Consider the following 23,656-nt stretch of genomic DNA (forward strand, 5'->3'; position numbering starts at 1 on the left):
GTGATTATCCCCTTCTATAAGGCAATGGTCAGGCCACAACTTGAGTACTGTATACAAGTCAGGAGGCCTCATTTTAAGAAGGACGTAGAGCTGTTGAAACAAGTACAGAGAAGGGCAACAAGATTAGTGAATGGACCATAGGGTTGCTCTTACGAAGAAAGGCTTAAATTTTGCAAATTGCAATGTCTGGAGACTAGGAATAAATTCAAATTGAGGAAAGAAAGTTGTAGGATAGATGTGTGGAAGTTTGCCTTTAGCCAGCGGTGGTTGATTGCTGGAACAAACTTCCTTCTGTTGTTGCAGAAGTTGATAGCTTAAACAGATTCAAGGCAGAACTAGACAAACATTTGGAGCAAGTGGATGGCTGAAATGAAAAGGGTCTGTGTGTGGGTTTTTTTTTTTTTTGGCTGATGCTATATAAGCTTGCTTCCTTGCATCATGTGCTCTTGCTAATGCTAATGTCCATATATAAAATTCCTGTATATTCCTGGGAATATACTCAAATTCCCAGGAATCTTCATTTTAAAATTTCCTGAAATGCAGAACATAAATAAACTAATGCATGGTAAGATTTTAGTATAATTTTGTTGCAGTTATAAATTATATTTGTTTACTAGTAATGGAAGCTTGCAGATCAACAAAGGGAAAGATAATAAAGCCAAAGTTGCATGTAAAAAAGGTTTTAAGTTAATTAGCTGCAAAGGATCATATATAGACATTTAGATCAGATACACAAAACTACCGAAAAGAAATGCAAAAATTCCTCAAATAATTAAAATAGCCAAAAACTCAAGTAATAATGAGAAGTAATTTTATATGAGAATACATTTCCACTAGAAGATATAAATTTCCAGAGTATAAAAGTGAAGTGATGTTATGGATTCATCAACATAAGCACATTACAGTGATAAATCATTAATCCGCCAAAGAAAATTTCTTACTGGTATTCACTTGCTTTAATATACTTCATAACATTTGACCTAAATCCAGTGTAACCTTTGTCATTATTTTTTTCTTTTTCAGCAATATAATGTGTTTTAAATCTGACTTGACTTATTTCAAAGAAACAAGTTACCGTATTTCCCCATGTATAAGACGCACCTTAATTTTGAGGCCCGAAATTTGAAAAAAATTGTATTACATAAAGTTATTGAACTCAAGTTTTATTTGTCATAAAATTCATACAACTCATCATTGTCAAAACTCCCATCCATTAGCTTGTCCTCATCTGTGTCTGATGATGAATCACTGTCTTCATATATTGCCTCGTCCTCAGTTCCATCTATGGCATTTGAAATGCCACACTTCTTAAATGACTTTACAACAATCTCAATCTTGATATTATCCCAGGATCTTTTCACCCAAGTACAAACTTCTCCTATAGTTGGTTTCTTCACTCTTCCTGCTGGTGTCAAATTGTCCCCAGAAGACCTCATCCATTGGTTCCATTCATTTCTCATGTCAGCTTTGAAGGGTTTGTTAATGCTGACATCAAGTGGTTGGAGCTGGGATGTCAAGGTATGATGGCAAGTTTTGTTTTTTGCTCTGCAGCAATCTTCTTTGTATTTTTTGTTATGTGTGCCCTGAACTGATCAAGCACCAATAGGGCAGGTTTGCATAAGAGCCCACCTGGTCTCCTGCTCCAAACTTTCTCAAACCAGATTTTCAACCCATCCTGATCCATCCAACCCTTGTCATGAACGTGGACAATCACTCCTCGAGGAAAATCTTCTTTTGGCATTGTTTTGTGTTTGAAAATCAGCGTAGGAGGCAGCTTGGTTCCGTTGGCACAACAAGCTAGAACAACTGTACAATGGCTCTTTTATGTCCACTTGTCTTCACAGTTACAGTTTTTACCCCTTCTTATCAACAGTTCTGTTACTTGGGACATCAAATTGAAGGGGAACTTTGTCCATATTTGCAATCTGTCCCAACTCAAACTGATGTGTCTTCCAACATTGAATGACAAAACAATGAAATTCAAGGACCTTCTGCTCATAGCTTTTGGGCAAGTTTGGTGCGTGTACACATGCTTAGTCCATTCCGTTTCATGAACCTGAAGCACCAATTGTGTCCTCCTTTGAAATCAGTAACTTCTTTTTCATCAGCAATTCTTCTTGCCTCATGCTGAACCATCTTTGAGGACACAGGAATTCCAATTGCCCTTTGCTCCTCAATCTATATCTTCAATTCCCTCTCTAAATTAGGCCATTTTGCTGACTTGCCTCTAACGGCCTTCTTCTGCTGTGCCATTTTCAGTAGGGTTTCTTCTTCTTCTTCTTCCCGTAGCCAGTCTCGGATTGTTTTCTCAGTTGGAGGAGGACCAAACTTACGTTCAGAAGTACGATTTCCATTCACTTTTGCAAATTGGATCACTTTTATCTTGAATTCAGCACTGTATGAAAATCTTTTCTGAGTCATTTCTGGGCAGAAGGTGGCAAAACGTAACCTAATATACTGGTAACAAGTGCGAAACAATAAGTGCAAAGACAACAAGTGCGAAAAAATGGGAAATGCAAGTAAAAAAAATCTACAACCACTGTATAAGACGCACCCAGTTTTTAGACCCCAAATTTTTCGAAAAAAGATGCGTCCTATACATGGGGAAATATGGTAGGTAATGTATGTTTTGTATTACAATTTATGTGTATTTGATTTTTATTCAAACTTTTATTTCTGTGATAAATAGACATGAAAGGTAAATTTAATTACTTCTGTTATGATTAATATAATATTAATCGTAGAAGTAATTATTATAATAATTCATGATACACAGTCGAACTTGGTTATAATGAGCATCAAGGGACCGACAAAATTTCCTCGTTGTAACCATTACTTGCTATATCAGTTACAGTGGAGATGGGGAAACCCCTGGGCCGTTAAAAAATGAACACTTTATATCAGTGATGAGTTAAATCTAAGTCCTATTTTTTTTAAATTCTCAATAACTTTATAAAAAGATAGATTCAAAAAACAAAAGAAATATTAGAGAAAAAAAATAATATAAGTATATACCTACATATTATTTGTATTAATATGCTTGTATAAACTATAATACACTTAATACTAAACACAATTTATTTCTCTGTAATTAAAAATAATACTATTTAATAATAAACATGATTTCAATTTGTCTTTATTTATGAATCTTAAAATTTATGTTTGTTTTAAAGATTTCACTTTGATTATTCCTTAAGTTTCCCCTTAAAACAGTCAATGCGTTAAAAGTCTCATTACTTGCCTCAGTTCCTTCAAAAAAATTGACAAGGTGCAACGTGTCCATTGCACCTTGAGCTTGTGAGATTGTCGACACCGATTTTGATTCACTTTCAATTGTCATCATATCATCATCTTTACCATCATCATTGTTGAGCACAGCATCTACGTCACTCTCTGTAGGAAGACCACTAGTTAATAAGTTGTCATTGACTTGTACAAAATCATCGATGTTATCTGTATTAAAACCTACAAAATTGTTACGTAGCAACCATTTGGATAATGGTAAGTTGTTTTCTTCGTCTCCATCTTCTTCATCTACAATTGAAATTTCATTTGAATTTAATTTCGATTTCTTGAAGCAATTCGATATGGTTGTCGAAGTAATGTTGTTACATGCATCATTCAATAAATTTATAGCATCCAATATCGATACAGACTCGGTAAGTTTCTGTTCTCTTTCACTGATCAGATGTAGAACTATAAATCTTTTATAAATTCCTTTCAAACTCTTGATTACACCCATGTCCATTGGTTGTAAAATTGACGTTGCATTGGGAGGCAGAAACACTAGCTTAATGTTAGACAAATTTTGAATCTGTTGATGTGCAGGACAGTTATCAACTATAACAATAAAATATTTTTATTCTTTGTGAATAGCTCCTTATTCCAATAATTTACGTATTGCCGAAAAATATCCGAAGTCATTCAATCTTTCTTGTTTGCAGCGTAATCCATAGGAAGTTTTCCTACGTTTTTTAAACACTGAGGTTTTAAAGATTTTCTGATAACAAACAGTTTTTTATCAGTTCCAGTCATATTTGCGCATATGCCTTTGATTTTTCGTCAAGCAAGCCTTTGATTTTTTCCACCAACACATTTTTCCCCTTTGAATTCAAATGTATTGTCAGGTGTCATATTATAAAAAAGTCCTGTTTCGTCGCCGTTGTAGTAGTAATAGAGGCATGTGATGCAATAAAGCAAGTATATGAGCTTATGTATATACTTTGACAAATGGTTTTATACAACCATTGCATCTAAAAGTTTGTCCAGTTCCTCCTTGAATTTATTTAAGCTATCTACTTCCACAACAACAGATGGAAGTTTGTTCCAGCAATTAACCACCAGCTGGCTAACAGCAAATTTCCACACATCTATTCTACAACTGTCTTTCCTCATTTTAAATTTATGCCCCCTCAGGTTTGTAATCTGAGCAAGCATACTGCTTTAACTGAGAAAATTTCTCTTCTGGAGATCCATCATATGCTCATCCATTCCTCCAATAAGTGCATGGCAACAAACAATATGCAAAATATACAGCATGTGGATAGTGTACACCTAAATGTGCCAGATGGTACCTGAACCAATATGAAAAAAAAATTGAAAATTAATTACAAATACTGTACAAAAAAACACAGTCATAAGTATTATTAATATAATTTGCTAAATTACTAAACCTAATGATATACAAGTCAAATAAACTGAGAACAGCTGAAGATTTCTTGTCAACATAATGCTTCTAAGAAGTCATAACAAAGGCAGCCATTCATATGGACCCAGAGATGTGAACAAGTTGGCTCACACCTGATTTACTCATCTTAAATTACAATATTCTACTTCAAGAACTTTTCTCTGGTAATATGATGGTGTAGATCAGTGATTCCCAAAGTGAGTGCTACTGCCCCCTTGGGGGTGCTAGAAAATTCAAAGCGATGTTGAAAGGCGGGGGCAGTAGGGGGGCATTGGAAGGCAAGGGGACACAAGTCTGCTCAAAAGGGGAAAAGAATACAAATCAATACAAGTCTGCTCAAAAGGGGAAAAGAATACAAATCAATACCTCCCTATGCATAAAGTTATATGTCTGAAAAGCTGATTTTACAATAGAGCTGTTTGTTGTTGTTATTTGGTTTTTAGGAGCATTAGCAAATAAGGCCATATTGCTCCATGAATATGCGGTGGTCATTCCCTGACCTTTCGCATCCTCCGTATTTGGTGGTGACTGGTTCAAACCCCGGTCTAATCAAGAAGTGTGTGCTACGCACTGCTGCTCCTTCCCACCTGGCTACGGAGGCGCCTAGAGCTGTTTGAAGTTCAAATATTTTTCTGATTTAAAGAATTCTATTAACTTATTTAACTAATTTAATCACAACTAAATCAACATAAATTTATTTTGAAACAAAAAGCTTACCATTAAACTTCAAACAGCTCTACTGTAAAATCAGCTTTTCAGGCATACAACTTTATGTATAGGAGATGTCGAAATAGTGCTTTTCACATTTGATGTAACATGGCAAGAAAACACGCAAACTGCAACCATATGAACTGAGCAGACTAAACAAGCGTGATATGGCAAGCGCTCGCACAGGTTCTGTCAAGTCCAGAGTTTCGTTCTTTGGGACGATTAAACATGCACAACGTGACAAGCGATCATGCACGTTCTGTCAAGTCCAGTGCAGAATACTATAAATATAATCCTGAGGCTAACCTTTAATCAATTGGTGCACGTCCACCAGTTTTGTATGTATAGAGCTTGTACTCTTTGATGCCGTGCGTGTGCTATTACTACTACACTCTTTTGTGGCATTCTCCACGTGGCGGTAGCAGCAATACATAGTGTGTTACGCATTGGTATTAGTATTATTACTCTACCCAGATCCCTTTTAAAAAATTTTTTTAAAAAGGGATCTGGGATCGTACATTTTTTTTTATTTCTTTGTAGAATTTTGGCATTAACTATTGGAGAGACTGATCAGTTTAATATGAAATTATTAGAGAAATTAGTGGTTGTTCGTAAAACTGTCACCGGTGTTAATGCAGTGATAGCATTATCTTATTTAATAAATAATATATAAAATAAATAATAATACATATATCTATAATAATATATTTTTTACAGATATAACTATGGCAGAACCAAAGAAGAAATGTAGGCTGTATAATATCGAATATTTAAAATATGGTTTCATTCCATCACCTGCAAACAAGCTATTACCAATGCGCCTGATTTGACAAAAAGTGTTTTCCAATGAATCTATGAAACCTAGATTGGGAGAGGACTTGAAAAAAATTTGTGCTAACAAGACAAATAAAGATTTATCTTATTTTCAAGTACTTCGAGACCAATTTTGCAAACAGCTGACGTTGTCAAGTAGGTTTTCAGATGCATCAAAGCTGCTGCATCGGAGTCTGCTGATGAGGCTAGTAGGGGCCAGACATGTTCAAAGCTGCTAAGTGGATTTTTCTTATTTATTGATTTGAAATTATTGTTTTTCTAAAAACTTTTGATTTAAATTTAGCAGTATAGCATTATTTTGTGATTTTCTGATTAATTTGGTGTATTTATTCTTTACTCGGCCTTGCAATTGCATAAAAGTATCGGTAAGAGTATACACGTGTTACAAGTCGCAACTCCGCTGAACGAGAAGTTTTTTTTTAGCCATATTTAGCCGCTTATTGAATATTTTTTACATCAAATTATTTTTTGTACGTAGCTTCTAGACCTAGTAAGGATCGTTAGTTTATTCTGAATTGAGACAGCGAGATTTGAAAGTTAATTAATACTTAAGTGTCCATAGATTACCGTTCGTAACTTCCTGCCCTTGTCTTTGTCATATGATCGTCATATATCGAACCTAGATAGCGTTTGTATAGTATAGGTTACAATATTTTCAGTGATCGGTAAAATCTATTAAACTTCTTGAACTTCGTTGGCATTTAAATTGTACTTTTAACTAAATACATATACCGACTTAGATTACAAACGTAACATAATTAATTAATACATAACTGATTCGGAAGTTATATAAAGGGAACTCGGAGATAATTAATACTTGACACTAAAAAATATATATCCCGTTATAACTGTGTTGGGAGATAATTTAGGGTTATAAACTGAAACTGAAATTTTATTTAAATTAAAAGAAACATGACTCAGACCAGAGCAGCAAAACAAAAGGCTCAAGCTAATGGAAGTTCTGTGGCTCAGAGGTGAACTGAGGGGAGCAGTTGCCTTCTGAATCACAGCCTTCTAAAATGCACAGCTTGCATGATGTTTGTGGAGCATTCAGGTACGGGACATGATATTGCCATGGGGGATGTCTTTGTGTGTGTGCGATGCAAGGAGTGTATCGAAATCAGGCAACAACTCAGCGTTCTTATGGGCCTATATGAGAGCTTGAAGGACAGGGTGGATGCCCTCGAAGGAACTAAATTGAGGGGCCCATCAAGCTCTCAGCTGCCCACGTCAACGCCAGAGCTTGCACTTGGTCGTTGCGCAACACAGCGGCAACCCCCAAGGCAGAATGCGCTGGTCCCAAAGGAACTAGTAGTTGTTGGTGACTCTATTGTCAGGGAAATGGGGAACATGCTTTGTAAAATGGATAGGTGGAACATGACCAGGGTATGTCTGCCAGGGGCAAAGGTTGATGACGTTGTAGAGCAGATATCATCTTTTAAGGGCACAAAAGGTGATATAGTTGTACACGTTGGCACTAATGATATCAAGAGTAGGAGAACGGCAGAATTGCTTAACAAGTACAGGTCACTGTTGAAAAAAAGCCGTGAAATAGGGTTGAATTTGAAAGTGTCTGCAATTCTGCCCAGACACGATAGGAGGGAGTATATGATGAGAGCCTTGTCGATCAATTCGGCCCTGGAAAGATTGTGCAAGGCTCAAGGGGTAGAATTTTTTTCAGCCTGGACTGTACTTGTTAACAGGAGAGATTGCTTCTACAGGGATGGGATACACTTAAATAGAAAGGGTGCAAGAATATTTGCTGATGCCATCGAGGCAGTGTTAGGTGGGTCGGAAAACTGCTAGCTTGGGGGAAGACAAAGACGAATAGATTAACAGTAGCCACTGGCAGAGGTGAAAGAGATTCTTGCACTGCTTCTATTGGAATGAGCAGAAGCCTGAAAAACAAGATGCAGGATATTTCAGAGACTGCCGGGAGTCATTGCGGTACAAGTAAACACATGGGTTGTGCTAGGGTAGCTAAGAATAGATAGCAGGGATAAGGAGGTGATTATTCCCTTGTATAAGGCAATGGTCAGGCCACACCTAGAGTACTGTATACAGGTCTGGAGGCCTCATTTCAAGAAGGATGTAGAGCTGCTGGAACGAGTACAGAGAAGGGCAACAAGATTAGTGAATGGAACAAAGGGGTGCTCTTATGAAGAAAGGCTTAAGTTTTGGAGTCTTAAGTCTGGAGACTTGGCACCAGCGAGGTGATCTGATAGAGGTGTATAAAGCCTTGAATGGTTTGAGCATGCTCAATGCTGATGGGATTCTTCCTCTCGCTCAGAATAATCACCTGAGAGGGCATAAATTCAAATTGAGGAAAGACATATGTAGGATAGACGTGCGGAAATTTGGCTTTAGCCAGCAGGTGGTTGGTTGGTGGAACAGACTTCCATCCCTTGTCGTGGAAGTTGATAGCCTAAATAAGTTTAAGGCTCAGCTGGATAGATATTTTGAATGAACAGAGGGGTGAAGTGGAAGTGTTTTTTTTTTTTTTTTTTGGCTGATGCTGCATAAGCTTGCTTTCTTGCATCAAATGCCTCTACTAATGCTAAAGCAAGAAAATGATGGGTTATGCAACTCTTACAACATTTCATTACTGATTGCTAAATCTGGAAAGCCACATACAGTTGGCAAAGAATTAATTCTACCTGCTGTTAGTGAGATTCTATGTACCGTGTTGCACAAGCCGACTGACATAATCAAGAAAATTCCTTTGAGCAATAATACAGGACAACGACAAATTGATGAAATGGGCAAGGATGTGGAAGACACGTTATGCAATTTTTTGGGGACTACCCAATTTTTGTTACAACTGGATGAATCAACTCTACCAGGGAATGAAGCTTTACTGTTAGCTTACGTTCGGTTTATAAAAGAAGAAAAATTAATTCAAGAGTTATTATTTGCCAGACATTTGGTAACAGATACTAAAGGAGAGTCGATATTTCTTGTTGTGGAAGAGTTTTTTAAAGAAAAGGAGATTCCTCTTACGAATATAATGACAGCTGCAACTGATGGGGCTCTGTCAATGGTGGGCTGCCATCGTGATTCATTGCACACTTATAAAAGTCGGTGCCGAATGTAATGGCAGTGCATTGAGTGATTCATCGACATTTAGCTGCAAAAAAACTTAGTGATTGCTTGCATCGCAATACGTCATTACAGCAATTAACAAAATCAGAAACAATTCTCTCAATGACAGATTATTCAGCTAATTGTGCATACAAAACGATGAAGAATTTAATTGTTTGCTACTCCACACTGAAGTTTGCTGGTTGCCAAAGTGCACCTCTGATTCGCTTTTATAGTCTTTTTAAGATAGTTTTAGAATTCTTTGAAAACAAAGATGCTTCCTTGCAAGACAACTTGAAAAAGTTTAAAAGTGACATAACTTATATGTCAGATTTATATTTCAAGTTTAATGAAATGAATTTGTAGCTGCAAGGAGATGAACTGAATTTGATTAAAACCAAGGCTATTATATCTGCACTTGTTTCAGAGCTTGTTCTGTTCAAATGCAACTTGGAATGTGGAGAATTTTACCAGTTTATGAGTCTTTCAGCACTCAAGGAAAAGACAGAAATACATAAGAACTGATTGAATTAAGAGTTGAAGATCAAATTTAAGAATGGGTACCATCATTTCTGGTTGCAGCAACAAATTACAAATCTTTATCCTGTATTATGGACCATTGTGAAAAAGTTCCTAATTGCGTTTCCAGCATCATATTTAGCTGAACGTGGATTTAGTGCCGTTACGGACCTTTTGACAAAAAAGAGAAACCGACTACAAATAGTGGAACGTGGCTATTTAAGGATGCTGCTTACTAATATTGGGCCAGATGTGGAAAAATTAATCTCATGGCATCAGACCCATCCTGCACATTAATTATTTTTATATTAATAAATCAAGAACTTTTAGATACTGTTGTACAATTATAATTTTGTTTATAAAATAAATGCTTAAATTTTAAATAGTTTTTATTAAAATTTAATTTTCAATGTATTATTTTTGACTGACTTTGTGGGGGGGGCACTGATGAAATATATGCTCTAAAAGGGGGCGGTAGTCTGAAAAAGTTTGGGAAACCCTGGTGTACTGTTAGCTTACGTACCCTGGTGTAGATGAACAAACATCCTTGTAAGACATGTCCTGCTTAATATTAACTTCAATGTTTGTGGAGTTCGTTATTCGTGAACTCTTCACTACTATCGGTATTCGTCACAGAAAAGTATCTTTTTTCCCTATGTTTGTATTTCCATAATAACAAGACTCTATACGAGGGAGAGTTCTCTACTTGTAATAACCCTAATGAAAGGATTGATTGCACTGCTTAGCACAATCAATTCTCCAAATGTTAATCTCATCTGATGAACAACTAAATAGGACAAAGCAAGCATTCTTTATTGTAATTAAATTTAATTCTGTGATTTTTTAAAACTTCACTATTCTGATGACAGTGGATGAAACAAAATAAAGTTTTAATGCCAAATGCAACAATGTTACTGTAGTTTTAAAAAAATAATACTATAGCATGAAAATATTACACAACAATTACTAAAAATTTACAAAAATGTATGTATTAAAAAATAAGCTTTCACAATCATCAATTTCTTATAGTGAACGCATTTACAATTGAGACCATTTACAGAGAAACCAATTTACAATACCTGTACTATAAAGGCAACAAGGAACAGCTAAGCTACATAATCAAAGCGTCACTTGTATGAATGTAATATCAATAAGAATAACACCATGTGGTTACAGTTCTGTAGGTTTTGGTTTCCATGAGCTTCCCTGTGGAGGAGTACGTTTGTTTGTTATTTGGTTTTTAGGAGCATTAGCAACTAAGGTCATATTGCTCCGGGGATATGCGGTGGTCATTCCCTGACCTTTCCGCATCTCCGTATTTGGTGGTCAAGGGCTCAAACCTCGGTCTAATCAATAAGCATGTGCTATGCACTGCTGCTCCTGGCTACGGAGGCGCCATGAAGGAGTACAGCAACTGTATTAGGCAGTACTGTTAAAAATATCACACTATAAAGTTTTCATTTTAAATGAAAGAACAAACAAAAGTAATTGAATTAAAAAGTAAACTCAATATAGTATAAAAAAGCCTTTATAATGTAGAAAAAGAGTAAAAGAATTTACTATTCTTAAAGATTATGGCAAAATGTTTTTTTTTTTTTTTTTTTCAACTATTAAATTTTGCAGAATCAGTTAAATGATATAAGCAAAACAAAAACTGCATTTTTTTTGCAAAAAAAATTGATATTTTAGATATATTCTTTCATTTTATATTGAGAACTACTTAATTTTTTAATCTAATAAAATTTGAGTTACTAAAATTGGGCTCATAACCTTTTATCAAGTACCAATCTATCTTAACACATTAACTGCCAAAATGTTAATAAAAATTTGATTCCTTGGGGGATCCCATTTAAGGAAACCTCAAACATAAAAGTATTAGAACCTACAGTACTTAATAACATGTATGAGTTGAAGGCTAAGCAGACAGAAGATACTTGTTGACATTAGACTTGAATTTCTATAGATCATAATATTCAGGGAAATACATGGGGAAGAAAGTCTGTTCCAGAAAACAGAAATAATGATGAAAAGAAAAGTTGATTCTGTGAGTTTGGAGTTGGTCGGTGAATGGATACTGACTGCATTTGGAGTTGGGTGGGGGAATTACAGATGCCAATTCAAAAGAACAAATGGAACTATCTAAAGAAAAGCCACTGAATATCTATAAGGTCGAGAGCCTCTGTAAGATATAAGATGTTGATTAACCTGACTGCTCTTCTTTGAATTGAGCCAAAAAGCTTGTGAGCACTTTTGGCAGAACCATCCCAGATGTGGGAACAATATTCCCCTATACCAGTGAATATTCCACGGAATAGAGATTTATACAGACTAAGTAGTTGTTGAGATGCAAAATAAACACCAAGGGCAAAAAAGAAAACCCAGTTTTTTTTTACACAAAGAGAAAGATATATTTGTGATGTGTACCTGTGCCAAGAGCAATTAGATTTCAGGGTAAACCCCAACAGAGATATGTGATCCTGAATTAGAATGGGTGTCATCAAAGAGAACAGGAGCGGTAGACTTTTTTTGTGAGAAATAAGACAAGACCGAATTTTAGAAGGATTGAGGCTGTTTTCTTACCCCATTGGAGACTTACCTGGAGACTGACATTTAAGGAATTGATTGTGGATATTCAAGAAGTTGTTCATGCAGAGAAAGGCTTCTCAAACTGGAAGGCAGCACAATATCATCAGTAAAACTATGGATATGATTTCCAGTTAGTGGAAGAAGGTCATTAATATACAAGTAAAAAAAGAGTCTGAGAAAGAACTGAATCTTAGGGAATGCCACCATTAGTGGAGAAGTTAGAAGACAGAATATCATCGACCACAGTAAACATCAGAGAAATAACTGGATACCCAATTTAAAAATTGGGTCAGCAATCCATAAGACAGTAGCTTGTTTAGAAGAACTTTATTCCAAACATGATCAAAAACCTTTGAAATATCATGAGCAACTTACTTGAATTTCATCAAATTTGTCCAAAGATGATTAGTATAAGCCAATATATCAACAATGAGTGAATCCTTATTGGCAATCATGAATCAGATGAAAGTTTTTTCTCCATTACTTTGGAAAGAGTACAGGTAAGTATAACTGGGTGATAATTAGAAGGGAGAGATTTGTTAGAATTTTTAGAAATTGGCTGGATACAAGCAAATTTCAAAGCAGAAGGGAAAATACCACTGGAATAAGAAAGTATAAAAACATGACACAAAACAACAGTACTCTCAGGAGAACAGTACAGGTTTTGAGAACATCAGAAGAAATGCATCTTGGCATCAAAATTGTTCAGAATCCTTCTAACATCTTTTGTGGGGAAAAAAAAAAAAAAAAAAAAAATGGAAGTGGAGTGTACGAGGTATGACAGAAAGTGTTTACCAAAATCGTTGATACAAGAGTTAGAAGAAAACTAGAATGCCAGTGAGTCAGATTCATCTTTAGCTGAGGATGCAACAGAACCATCAGGTTGTAACAGATTATATCAAGTTTTGATATAATCTGTTACAACCTGAAAAATATAATTATATGAGGATGATTCAATAAAGCCTGTTGATTCTTGGCACAGGTTTTAGTTCTTCTCTACATAGTCACCATGCATATTTACACATTTTTCCCATCGGCAGATGAGGCTACGGATACTGTTTTTTTAGAAGTGGTGAGGTTGATCTTTGAACCATGACTCTGTTGCGGAAATTAGTGTCTCATTGTGAGGGAAGTGGGTCCCCTGAAGAAATGAGTTCAGAGAAGGAAACAAGAAGTCCAATGGTGCAAGATCAGGTGAGTAGGCTGGATGGGGCAGTATTTCATATCCACAAGTGGCAGCTTGTGTTGTTGCAATTTCAGAAGTGTGAACTGGAGCATTGTCTTGAAGCATTCTCACACCTTTAGACAGCATGCCATGCTTACATGTTTTGATTTTCTCCTGTAATTTTGTGAGTAAGTTGACATAATAGGCACCTGTAATTGTTCTACCTTTCAGCAGGTAATCAGTCATTATTACATCTTTCTCATCCCAAAACACTATCAGCAAGACCTTTCCTGATGAGGCTTGGATCCTTGCCTTCTAGGGGGGGTGGGGAACCATGGTGTAGCCATTCCAGACTGCTTTTTACTTTCAGGGTTGAAATGGTGTATCCAACTTTCATCCTGAGTGATTAAACAAGAGAAAAAGTCTTCCTCATTTTTTTGGCACAGGGCTAACAACTCTTGTGATTTCTGTTGTCGATCAGCCTTCTGGAAACCAGTCAATAATCGGGGAATCCATCTTGCCCTCAATTTCCGTAAATGGAGTTGGTCATGAAGGACTGTTTCAACAGAGCCCACACTAATCTTCACCTCCTGGGACAATTCATGCATGGATATCTGGCGATCTTCCATGATTAACGACTCCACTTTTCTGATCGTGTTGTCATCAATGGCTGAATGGAGACGACCTGGAATGGGCTCAGATTCTACCAATGTCCAACAACACCTAAACTGTCTATGCCAGTGCTTCACAATGCCATAGGATGGGGCTTCATCCTTATATACAGCAGTCATCTCCTCATTGATTTCTTTAGGAGATTTCCCCTTCAAGAACAGATACCAGATTACAGCTCTGGCTTCAACTTTGTCCATGATGCTACTTCATCACACGTTCAGCTCTGTAAGAGAAAAAAATTAAGAAACAGGGCTGAAATTTTACACCTTTAGTACAGAGGTACATATGATGCTACACACAAAATATATCACAACTCTGCAATATGTGGATGTAGGTGAGGGTGATTCTTTATTGAACTACCCTCATACCATGACCTATATAAAAAAAATATTGAGACCAAAATCACATTTGGATCTGTCAGGCCATCTAGATTCATTTTACATTAAAGAATACACTGTTTGTGACATCTGAGTAAAGTCACACTGCTTGAACAGTAAAGTGAACTGTGATGTAAATGTTGTATCATGCAGCCTAATTAATGCTTGCTGACCGGGCTAGCCAGGTGGGTAAAGTGCCTGCCTGGCAATCCAAAGGTCGCAGGTTTGAATCCTGGCTCGGGCTTGTATCAAAGTACTGCAAAAACCTTGGGAGGTGCATTATGGTCACAGAACACGATGCACCAACAACTACCAAAAAAAAAAAATTAATGCTTAAAAAAAATAATAAACAAATGCCTTATCTCATGGTGCAATTAACATGTTAAGTATTGCATTTTTCTAGTCTTTGAAGTGTACTTAATGAAAATTTGAATGAATACTATCTTTAAGATTAGGAGTAATTAAAGTTTCAAAAATTAGAATATTTTTGTGTCGCTTTATATTTTTAAATTTCTTAAAAAATCTAAGTAATTCTTCCTCTCAAAGAAATGTTACTATCTTATTTGAACACTATTTTTTTTTTTTTTTTTATTATTATTATTAAAGGCTATTTCTGAGCTATTTAGTAAGTAATATAACCAGCCACTGAAAACAATAACTTTTCTAGAATTAAAGTACTATTCCATATGAAAGCAAACAAACTTAAAATGCTATGAAGACTTTACCTTCATTTGTCTTTGGCAATCCTGAAGTTCGTTTCTTAACTCATTGATTTTAAGCCTCCTAGCAGAAAGTAGTCTTTTAGCTACATAGTCTGCTTCATGTTGATGTGGAAAAGAAGACTTGGGCTTTTGTTTTGGTCCCTTTGTTTGTTTTGGACCCTTTGAGGCAGGTACCACGTTATTAAATTTTCTCACCACTGCAGGTCCTAAAAGAAATAAAAATGGAAATATAACTAATAGGCTATAACTAACACTATTTATGTAGCTGCAATTTAATAAAACCAGACATATACACAAGCACTCACCACATGTGTATTTAAACTATGTAAATGCACAAAAATGCACAGACTTCCATCCCTTGTCGTGGAAGTTGATAGCCTAAATAAGTTTAAGGCTCAGCTGGACAGGTATTTCGAACGAACAGAGGGGTGAAGTGGAAGTGGTTATTTTTATTTATTTATGTTACTTTTTTTTTTTTTTTTTTTTTTTTTTTTGGCTGATGCTGCATAAGCTTGCTTTCTTGCATCAAATGCCTCTACTAATGCTAATGCTAATGCTAAAAATTCAGTTTAAATAGCAGTTTTGCTGTTAACTGAATTTATCTTAAAACTGATAAATCATTATGAAAATGTTTCATTCATACAAAATATGAGTTGTTCAGTGAAAAGGTGGGTTCCATGATTATGATTAACAGTGGAACCAGCCACAACTATATGAGTGCTTCCAACCAAGAGTGATGACAAGAATCAACATTAAAAGCAATTGTGGAGGAACCCGCATACACCTTATTATGGAAGTAGTAATTTTACAGCATGACAAAAGATAGTAAGCTTATAATGTGGCAAATGTTTGTTAGCATACTTCCACAGAGCCTGACAGATGATGTTTTGTCCCCCCCCCCTTTCACCATTCACGATCTGCATTGATTTGTTGTAGCGTATGCATATATATTGTGCCTCTACAGAATATAATGATGTAATGTCATACTACTTGTCTTCTAAGTTGATAAAAGGTACACATTGCTCCGAAAGATCTTAATGTATATTTTATTCTTATCGCTTTTGGGTACTTTTATCACTTTTAGCATTTATCTATATATATACTTTATAACTATTCTTGATAAGTTTCCATTCATTGTATTTTATTTTTACTGTACTTTTTAATAAAGTTTTATTTTATACTTTTACGTTTTGTCAGTGGTAACAAAATTTGTATCGGTATGCTTATTTCCGATGCACAAGGCCTTTCTGCTAATTTTTATAGTGTTGGTGGTAGTAGAAGTAGCAGCAGTAGATGGACTATGTATGATCACACAACTCTTTCATGTGTGTATTTGTTCTGAGGGCAATCTGCAGGTTGTGGAGGCAGAAAACCTGAAATAAATCATGAGGAATAACTCTACTCCTTCTGCCCAAGATATCAGCTAACTACAGCCCAAAAAAAGGCCTTATGAATTTCTCCAATCAGTGACAGGATTCAAATCTGGACTTCTCCAAATGAGTAACAAGTAGAAATATCACTAGACTATCATAGAGAATTTGCAAAGAATACAAGAGCTATGTAACTGGGAGGGATGGGGATCTTGCCTGTGGTTAAATAGAGCAAAAAACTCAGTACAGTATCACTTTACTGTGCAAATTGCACAGCAGCTAAAGGAGTAAAATATGTTATATAATTACCAAAATTTTATCCTTAGGTGAGAAATGCTTTTAAACAGGCAAAATTTTTCAGAATAAAACAAGATGAACTTCTCAGATGATATTATACAGGATCCTCTTAAATAGATTCCCCAATAGTTGGAATAGTATAGCAGTCACTATTTTACAAAAAAATAGTGAAAAATAGAATAGGCATGGGTTCAATCCCCATATAAACAAAAGGGACCTTTAAGAGATTATTTTTCCACAGATGAATATTTCTGTTTTGGGTATGGTTTCAATGTTTTTTTTCTCCCAGAACCTCAGATTTTTCATACCACCCCAGAAATTAAGTACTGATGCCTCGTGAACTTGCTAACATGTACTACTAAGTATAGGTCAAATGGAAAAAAAAAAAAAAACCCTAAATATATGCATTTGTAATATACACAGATATTAATGATACATGCAAATAATTACTGCATTTTTAAAACCACACATGGTAAAATGATATAATAATTCTTGTTTATTAACCTTAACTCATTGGCAAGGGTAAGTGTGTAGAGGCAGTTCACTGTGATTCCACCCTTCCCTGGCTATTTTGCATTCTTAAACTATCCAGCAGTAATTTACAATACCTTTGAAGGTAAGTCTTTCCCTTGGTTTCTCTATCAAAAAGTCAATCTCTATACAAAAAGGGTTAAAATTACTCTGAAACATGCACTTTTATGCACCTACCAAGAAAGTTAATATTCGCTATAAAAATACTACACTGTATTTACAGATATATCTTTTAATGTTTCACATTATATATATATATATATATACAGGGTGTTTCAGTTAAACGTTTCAGAACTTCTAAGAGGGGTAGAGTACATCCTGACAACTCGAAATCATATAGCAATGTGGGGTCGGAAATGCTTTCCTGAAGCAGTGTTGTACACAGAAGCACCATAAAGAAAAGAGACCGTAAGTGAGAAATCGTTTTAATAATACATGAAAAGAAGCAAAAGGTACATGGATTAAAGTAAGTGTTCGAAGTTTCTTCCACGGGCTACAATGCACGCCTCACATCTCCGACGCATGGACATCCGAACATTCTGGAATACTCCAGGCGAATTTCGAATTTCTTCGGCAGCTACTGCGATTCTTGCAACCAGCTCCTCAGCATTGTCAACAGGGGTGTCATAAACTAGCGATTTCATATGACCGTGAAAATTCCTTCACAAGGGAAGGAATTTTCAACACGCATAACGACCATATCTGGGCGGTCGAGAACCCGCATGCAATACGACGTCGTGCAGCACAGATTCGATTTTCGGTCAATGTATGGGCCGGTATTATGGGAGATCACCTCATCGGACCTTACCTGTTACCGTGTCGTCTAACCGGACCTATCTACTTGATCTTTCTGCAGCAAGTATTGCCACAACTTTTGAGAGATGAACAGATTTCTGCATCGACGCAACAGACAATGTGGTTCCAACACGATGGAGCCCCTGCCCATTATAGCGGAGATGTTCGTAACTACCTGGATGTCACATTTGGTCAACAGTGGATTGGACGTGGTGGTCCCGTGCGTTGGCCTGCTCGGTCACCCGACCTATCATGTCTTCATTTTTATTTCTGGGGTCATATGAAATCGCTAGTTTATGACACCCCTGTTGACAATGCTGAGGAGCTGGTTGCAAGAATCGCAGTAGCTGCCGAAGAAATTCGAAATTCGCCTGGAGTATTCCAGAATGTTCGGATGTCCATGCGTCGGAGATGTGAGGCGTGCATTGTAGCCCGTGGAAGAAACTTCGAACACTTACTTTAATCCATGTACCTTTTGCTTCTTTTCATGTATTATTAAAACGATTTCTCACTTACGGTCTCTTTTCTTTATGGTGCTTCTGTGTACAACACCGCTTCAGGAAAGCATTTCCGACCCCACATTGCTATATGATTTCGAGTTGTCAGGATGTACCCTACCCCTCTTAGAAGTTCTGAAACGTTTAACTGAAACACCCTGTATATATACATACTAAAACTTTTACAATTCCACATAACACATCTATCACCTGATGTAAAGCAAATCCTAAATTTAATAAAGTAGCAACAAAGGATAAAATCAAAAATTCTGATAAAGATAAGACAAAAAATTTTAACATTTGCATATGGTGTGTATCATGGCATTACACTTCTCACAGTGAAGCAATTAATGTGAAACTTATCCCAGACAATACCAGCATTTATGACAGTAAAGAGTTCAGAGCTGTGCAGGTGTTTATGTGGTTTTAAGTGAGTGAGAATGACAGAGAGAGAGAGAGAGAGAGAGAAAGACCGAGAGAAGAACGCATGTAAATTATTTAAAGAAAACTTGAGAATAATAAACTAAATCTAAAGAAATAAAAAAGTGGAAATTACCTAAAAATACTGCACAAAAAAGTGCAAGATAAGAGGTGTACACAAAAACATCCAATGTATTCAATATTCACTACTCATTATTATTATTAGTAGTAGCAGTAGTGGCAAATGATACAAGAAAGTAAGCTTATACATGCATCAGCAGAAAAAAAAAAAAGCCAACACTTCCCATTTCACCTCCTCTAGTTCTTCCTTGAATTTATTCAAACTACCTATCTCCACAACACCAGATGGGAGTTTGTTCCAACAATCAACCACCCTCTGGCTGAAAGCAAATTTCTGCACATCCATAAATTCAAATTGAGAGCAGATGGTTCTCAATTCATTCAAGGCCTTAAACACTCCAATCAGATGTTGCAATTTGCAAAACTGAAGCCTTTCCTGGTAAGAGCATGCTTTTGCTTACATCACCAATCTTATTGCTCTTCTCTGCACCCATTCCAACAGATCCATACATTCCTATAATGAAATTTACAGACCTGTATACAGTATTCAAGGTGTGATCTAACCATTTCCTTATATAAAAGGATAATCACCTCCCTATCCTTGATGACAAAATTATTACCAAGATCCTAAAATTAAACCAATATTTACCAATCCAGAACCTCCCCTCCTACTGAAATTAAGCAAGCTATTGAAAATACCTTTGATGAGCTTCATCATATCTCTAAAGGATAGTTTGATCTTATGGGAAAAATATTGTAAAAATAAGACCACAACAATTACACTACAATATTGTAAAAAACTATAATTCACTGATATTACTCTGAAAAGATATGGTTTACCCTAATCTAACATGTTTTTTTTTTGAGAACTTACTCCAATTTGATCAGCACTATTAACACAACCTGTGTTCTGTATATCCTTGCAGAAGTGTGAACCATGTATATGCAAAAGTCAGGCAAAGTAGAACTAAGTTAATCTTGCTTAAATGAGATAAAGGAGGTGGTTAGTCTTCTGAAATGACATATTAGCTAAAAGTATACTATAATTTTGCAATTAAATATGAATAAAATTATAGTAATTATGATATCATTGTGCGAATATCATGTTCTTATTTCTACTTAAACAACTTCACAAACGTAATAAAGTTATAAGCTATAACAGCCATACCACTTAAATTCTTAAGGTTTATGTCATATTTAGTGCTTGAGATAGGAAACAAGAAAGTGAGATGATTTGGGATTTAGAAGTTGAAAGAAAAATGACAGGATGGGTTGCAAATTTCTTGAACATAAAAATCAATGAAAAAAGTTTACCTCCACCAACAACATAAAACACATTACCTCTGTAAGGCTAATTAGGTTCTTGGATATCACAGATTTAGTTCTGGCTTAAAATTTTGTGACATTCTGATATTGTACTGCCTTTAGATAACATTTTACAACCTATATTACTATTTTTCATGACCCTTGGTATGTAAGGTCACATACAGAACTGATTTAAATAAAAATAAATCTGCAGACATTGTCAGTCCAATGCAGGATGGAGACCTCCTCAACATGCTGAGGGAAATGGACCATAATATGCCATATTGGACTAGTGCGGGTTGGCAGATAGACTGTATTTGGTAGTCAGGAGCTTGAACCATGGTTTACTCAAAGGGCATGTGCTACTGCACTCCCACTCCTAACCACTTGGCTATGGAGGACCTGAGTGGTTAATGCATAAGTACAGTAGTACATGCATTTGAGTTGAGTTGACTGTGGTTTGAATTCACATAAAAAATTAACCACAAAATAGAGTTAATGATAATATTCTTATGAAATATCTAGTTGTAATCTATATGGTCATGCTGGAGCATAAATAGAATATCCCCTCCCCACTACATCTTCTTAATAAAGATGTGACTATCATCCCATAGAGCATCACAGTGGTTTAATTATTATACCAATTGGTTTCATTTTAATAAAATTTGATTATGGATTGCATGTAGACAAAAGAGAGATCTGGATAATGAAAAAATGTTCAAATATCTCTGAACATTTATACAGCTATACAGACCCTGCGAGGGCTGGACCCAGCCAACAGCCTATAGATTAGATCCACTGCTAGAGACCTTTATTTTGCAATGTGCTTCAATGATGCCGTTGAAGATTTAATCCCTACCCATATTTGATTCAAATTTCCTTTCCTGAAGCCAGAGAAACAACTAAATGGACTAACAGCATAAGCAATGTCAAGATGCAAAACCCACATATCCTAAGGCAGTGATCTCCAAAGTGGAGTGTGTACACCCCTAGGGGGTGCACAAGATGATCCATGGGGTGACTAGGTAAGCAGAGTGAGAGATGCAATCCTTCCATTTGGATCAATGTACCGATGTGAGGTGACTTTCTTTGCAATGGCTATTATTAAAACCACATTTAGAAATAAACTAACTTGGAACCAGATCTTCGTGTAGCTGTGTCCCAAAATATGAAACCAAGATACACAGCAATAATGAAAAATATTCAAGCACATTCTTCCCACTGAAAAATGCTGTTGATTTGATTTATACCACTTTGTATATTAATTTCAATTTGTTTTGTATTTTTGCACTGAATTAGATTGTGATCTTTTCAAATTATGTGATTCTAGATATAATGCATACCATGTAAATTATTTATAAATAAAACAAATATTATTATATTACATTTACTACACTTATTACATTAATGATTTTATATCATTTTGTGATTGAACTTCAATTTAATTTTGTGTTTTGTATTTTTTTATTTGTGATCTTTTAAAATTATATGTGATTTTAGATATAATCACATTTATAAAGTCATTTACATGGAAGGCATTAAACTAAATTTAATGCCTTCCATGTAAATGATTTATAAATTTAAAAAATATATTAAACTTTTAATTTTTTTATTCTGGGGTGCACACTAGTCCTTTTAAGTAAAATCAGGATGTGCAACCAAAGAAGTTTGGAGACCACTGTCCTAAGGTAAAGGACCTGTTTTTCTCCATGTTGTTACAGAACTTCCATATAGCATGAAGCACAGACATTCACTATTAATTTGTTACTAGAATCCCCACCATGGGGTTCCAATAAAACAAACTAACAAGCTTCACTGAAACTCATATGCAACTGATAAAAGTAGGTTGTTTTTTTTTCCCCCCCAGAAATCTTTCTATGGCTAATTTCCCTAGCCAGAAACAAAATTTCATCAGACAATGCTTTCAATTTTTAAACCAACATCAGTTGACTTAAAAGTCAAACACATTGTGCTACATGTTACTGTATTATATCATGAATAATCAAAGCCACTACTAACAATTTCTGTAGTATTTTCTTCAATTCTTACCCTTTATGAGAGTAAAAAAAAAAAAAAAAAACAGCTATTTGTATCTAAATTCTAGACCTCTGCAGATGTTATTCATCTGAAGAGGTGTAGGTTCAAATCCTGTGGGAATTCTTAAAGGTATCTTTGATCAGAGTTGCAGTCAGGCGGCCTCCGTAGCTGAGGAGTGCGAGTACAGTATCACACGCTCTTTGAGTAGACCGGATTTCAAGCCCCTGACTGCTAAAATACAGTCGATCTGCCAACCCCACAACATCCCATTTTTATATAAATAAATATTATACATTAAATATTAACCAATCATTGTTATTATTTTAAACAGTTTTATGAAGATAAATGGTATAAGAAAATGTTTATTATTATTATTATGAAAACAAAGATACTGCCAACAAATTAATGAAGTATAATTATTGTAATTCTAATCAATTTCCCTTTGAATACTATTAAAGATTCAAACATTGTATTACTAATGTTTATTTTTTTCCTTATTAAAATCTGTAATTCATTTAATAAGTGTCTAAAAATTTTATCACTCTTAAAAAAAAAAAAAAGTAAAATATTGGGTTTTTACTTACTTTTAATAGTTTTTAATTCAATTACTGCAGGTCCACTGGAATCTGAATCAGATTCAAATTCATCACTGTATGAAGCTTCAGAATGCATCCCGCCAGTACTATGAGGGCTATCCAGTGTTGATATCTCCTTCTTTCTTCTAGACTTACTTGCAGATATTTGTTGTTCAATGTCTTCAAAATCAATAAATTCATCATCAGCATTATTTTTAGATACATTTCCATTGAAGCTAGAGTAGTGACCTTGATGTGCACTATAATGTGATTCTGTTTGCTTCTTTGATTTAGACGTGTGCTCCTGCTTTCTGGAGAAAGACTGTATTGGTCTTCGAGTTGTAGACATAATTGTCTTTACATTTTCTTGTCAAAGGTTTCAGTAAAGTACTGGCCT

The 23,656-nt window shown here is 35.4% G+C and overlaps 1 protein-coding gene across 1 annotated transcript in view; it reads right to left on the reverse strand.

Annotated features, from left to right (window-relative positions):
- The window catches only part of LOC150081367 (uncharacterized), a 55,831-nt gene extending 32,389 nt beyond the window's left edge, over positions 1-23,442 (reverse strand). The window contains exons 1-2 of the mRNA XM_090380185.1: positions 23,269-23,442; positions 15,355-15,557 (exon numbers count right to left, since the gene is read on the reverse strand). Coding sequence (XP_090236311.1) covers positions 15,355-15,557; positions 23,269-23,356 — 291 coding nt within the window. The 5' untranslated portion in view covers positions 23,357-23,442. The remainder of the gene's footprint in view (positions 1-15,354; positions 15,558-23,268) is intronic.
- Between the last annotated feature and the right edge of the window lie 214 nt (positions 23,443-23,656).

This window comes from Mastigoproctus giganteus, chromosome 8 (genome assembly GCF_048544385.1).
Source record: "Mastigoproctus giganteus isolate SK-2022 chromosome 8, ASM4854438v1, whole genome shotgun sequence".
In the NCBI taxonomy this organism is placed as follows: domain Eukaryota; kingdom Metazoa; phylum Arthropoda; class Arachnida; order Uropygi; family Thelyphonidae; genus Mastigoproctus; species Mastigoproctus giganteus.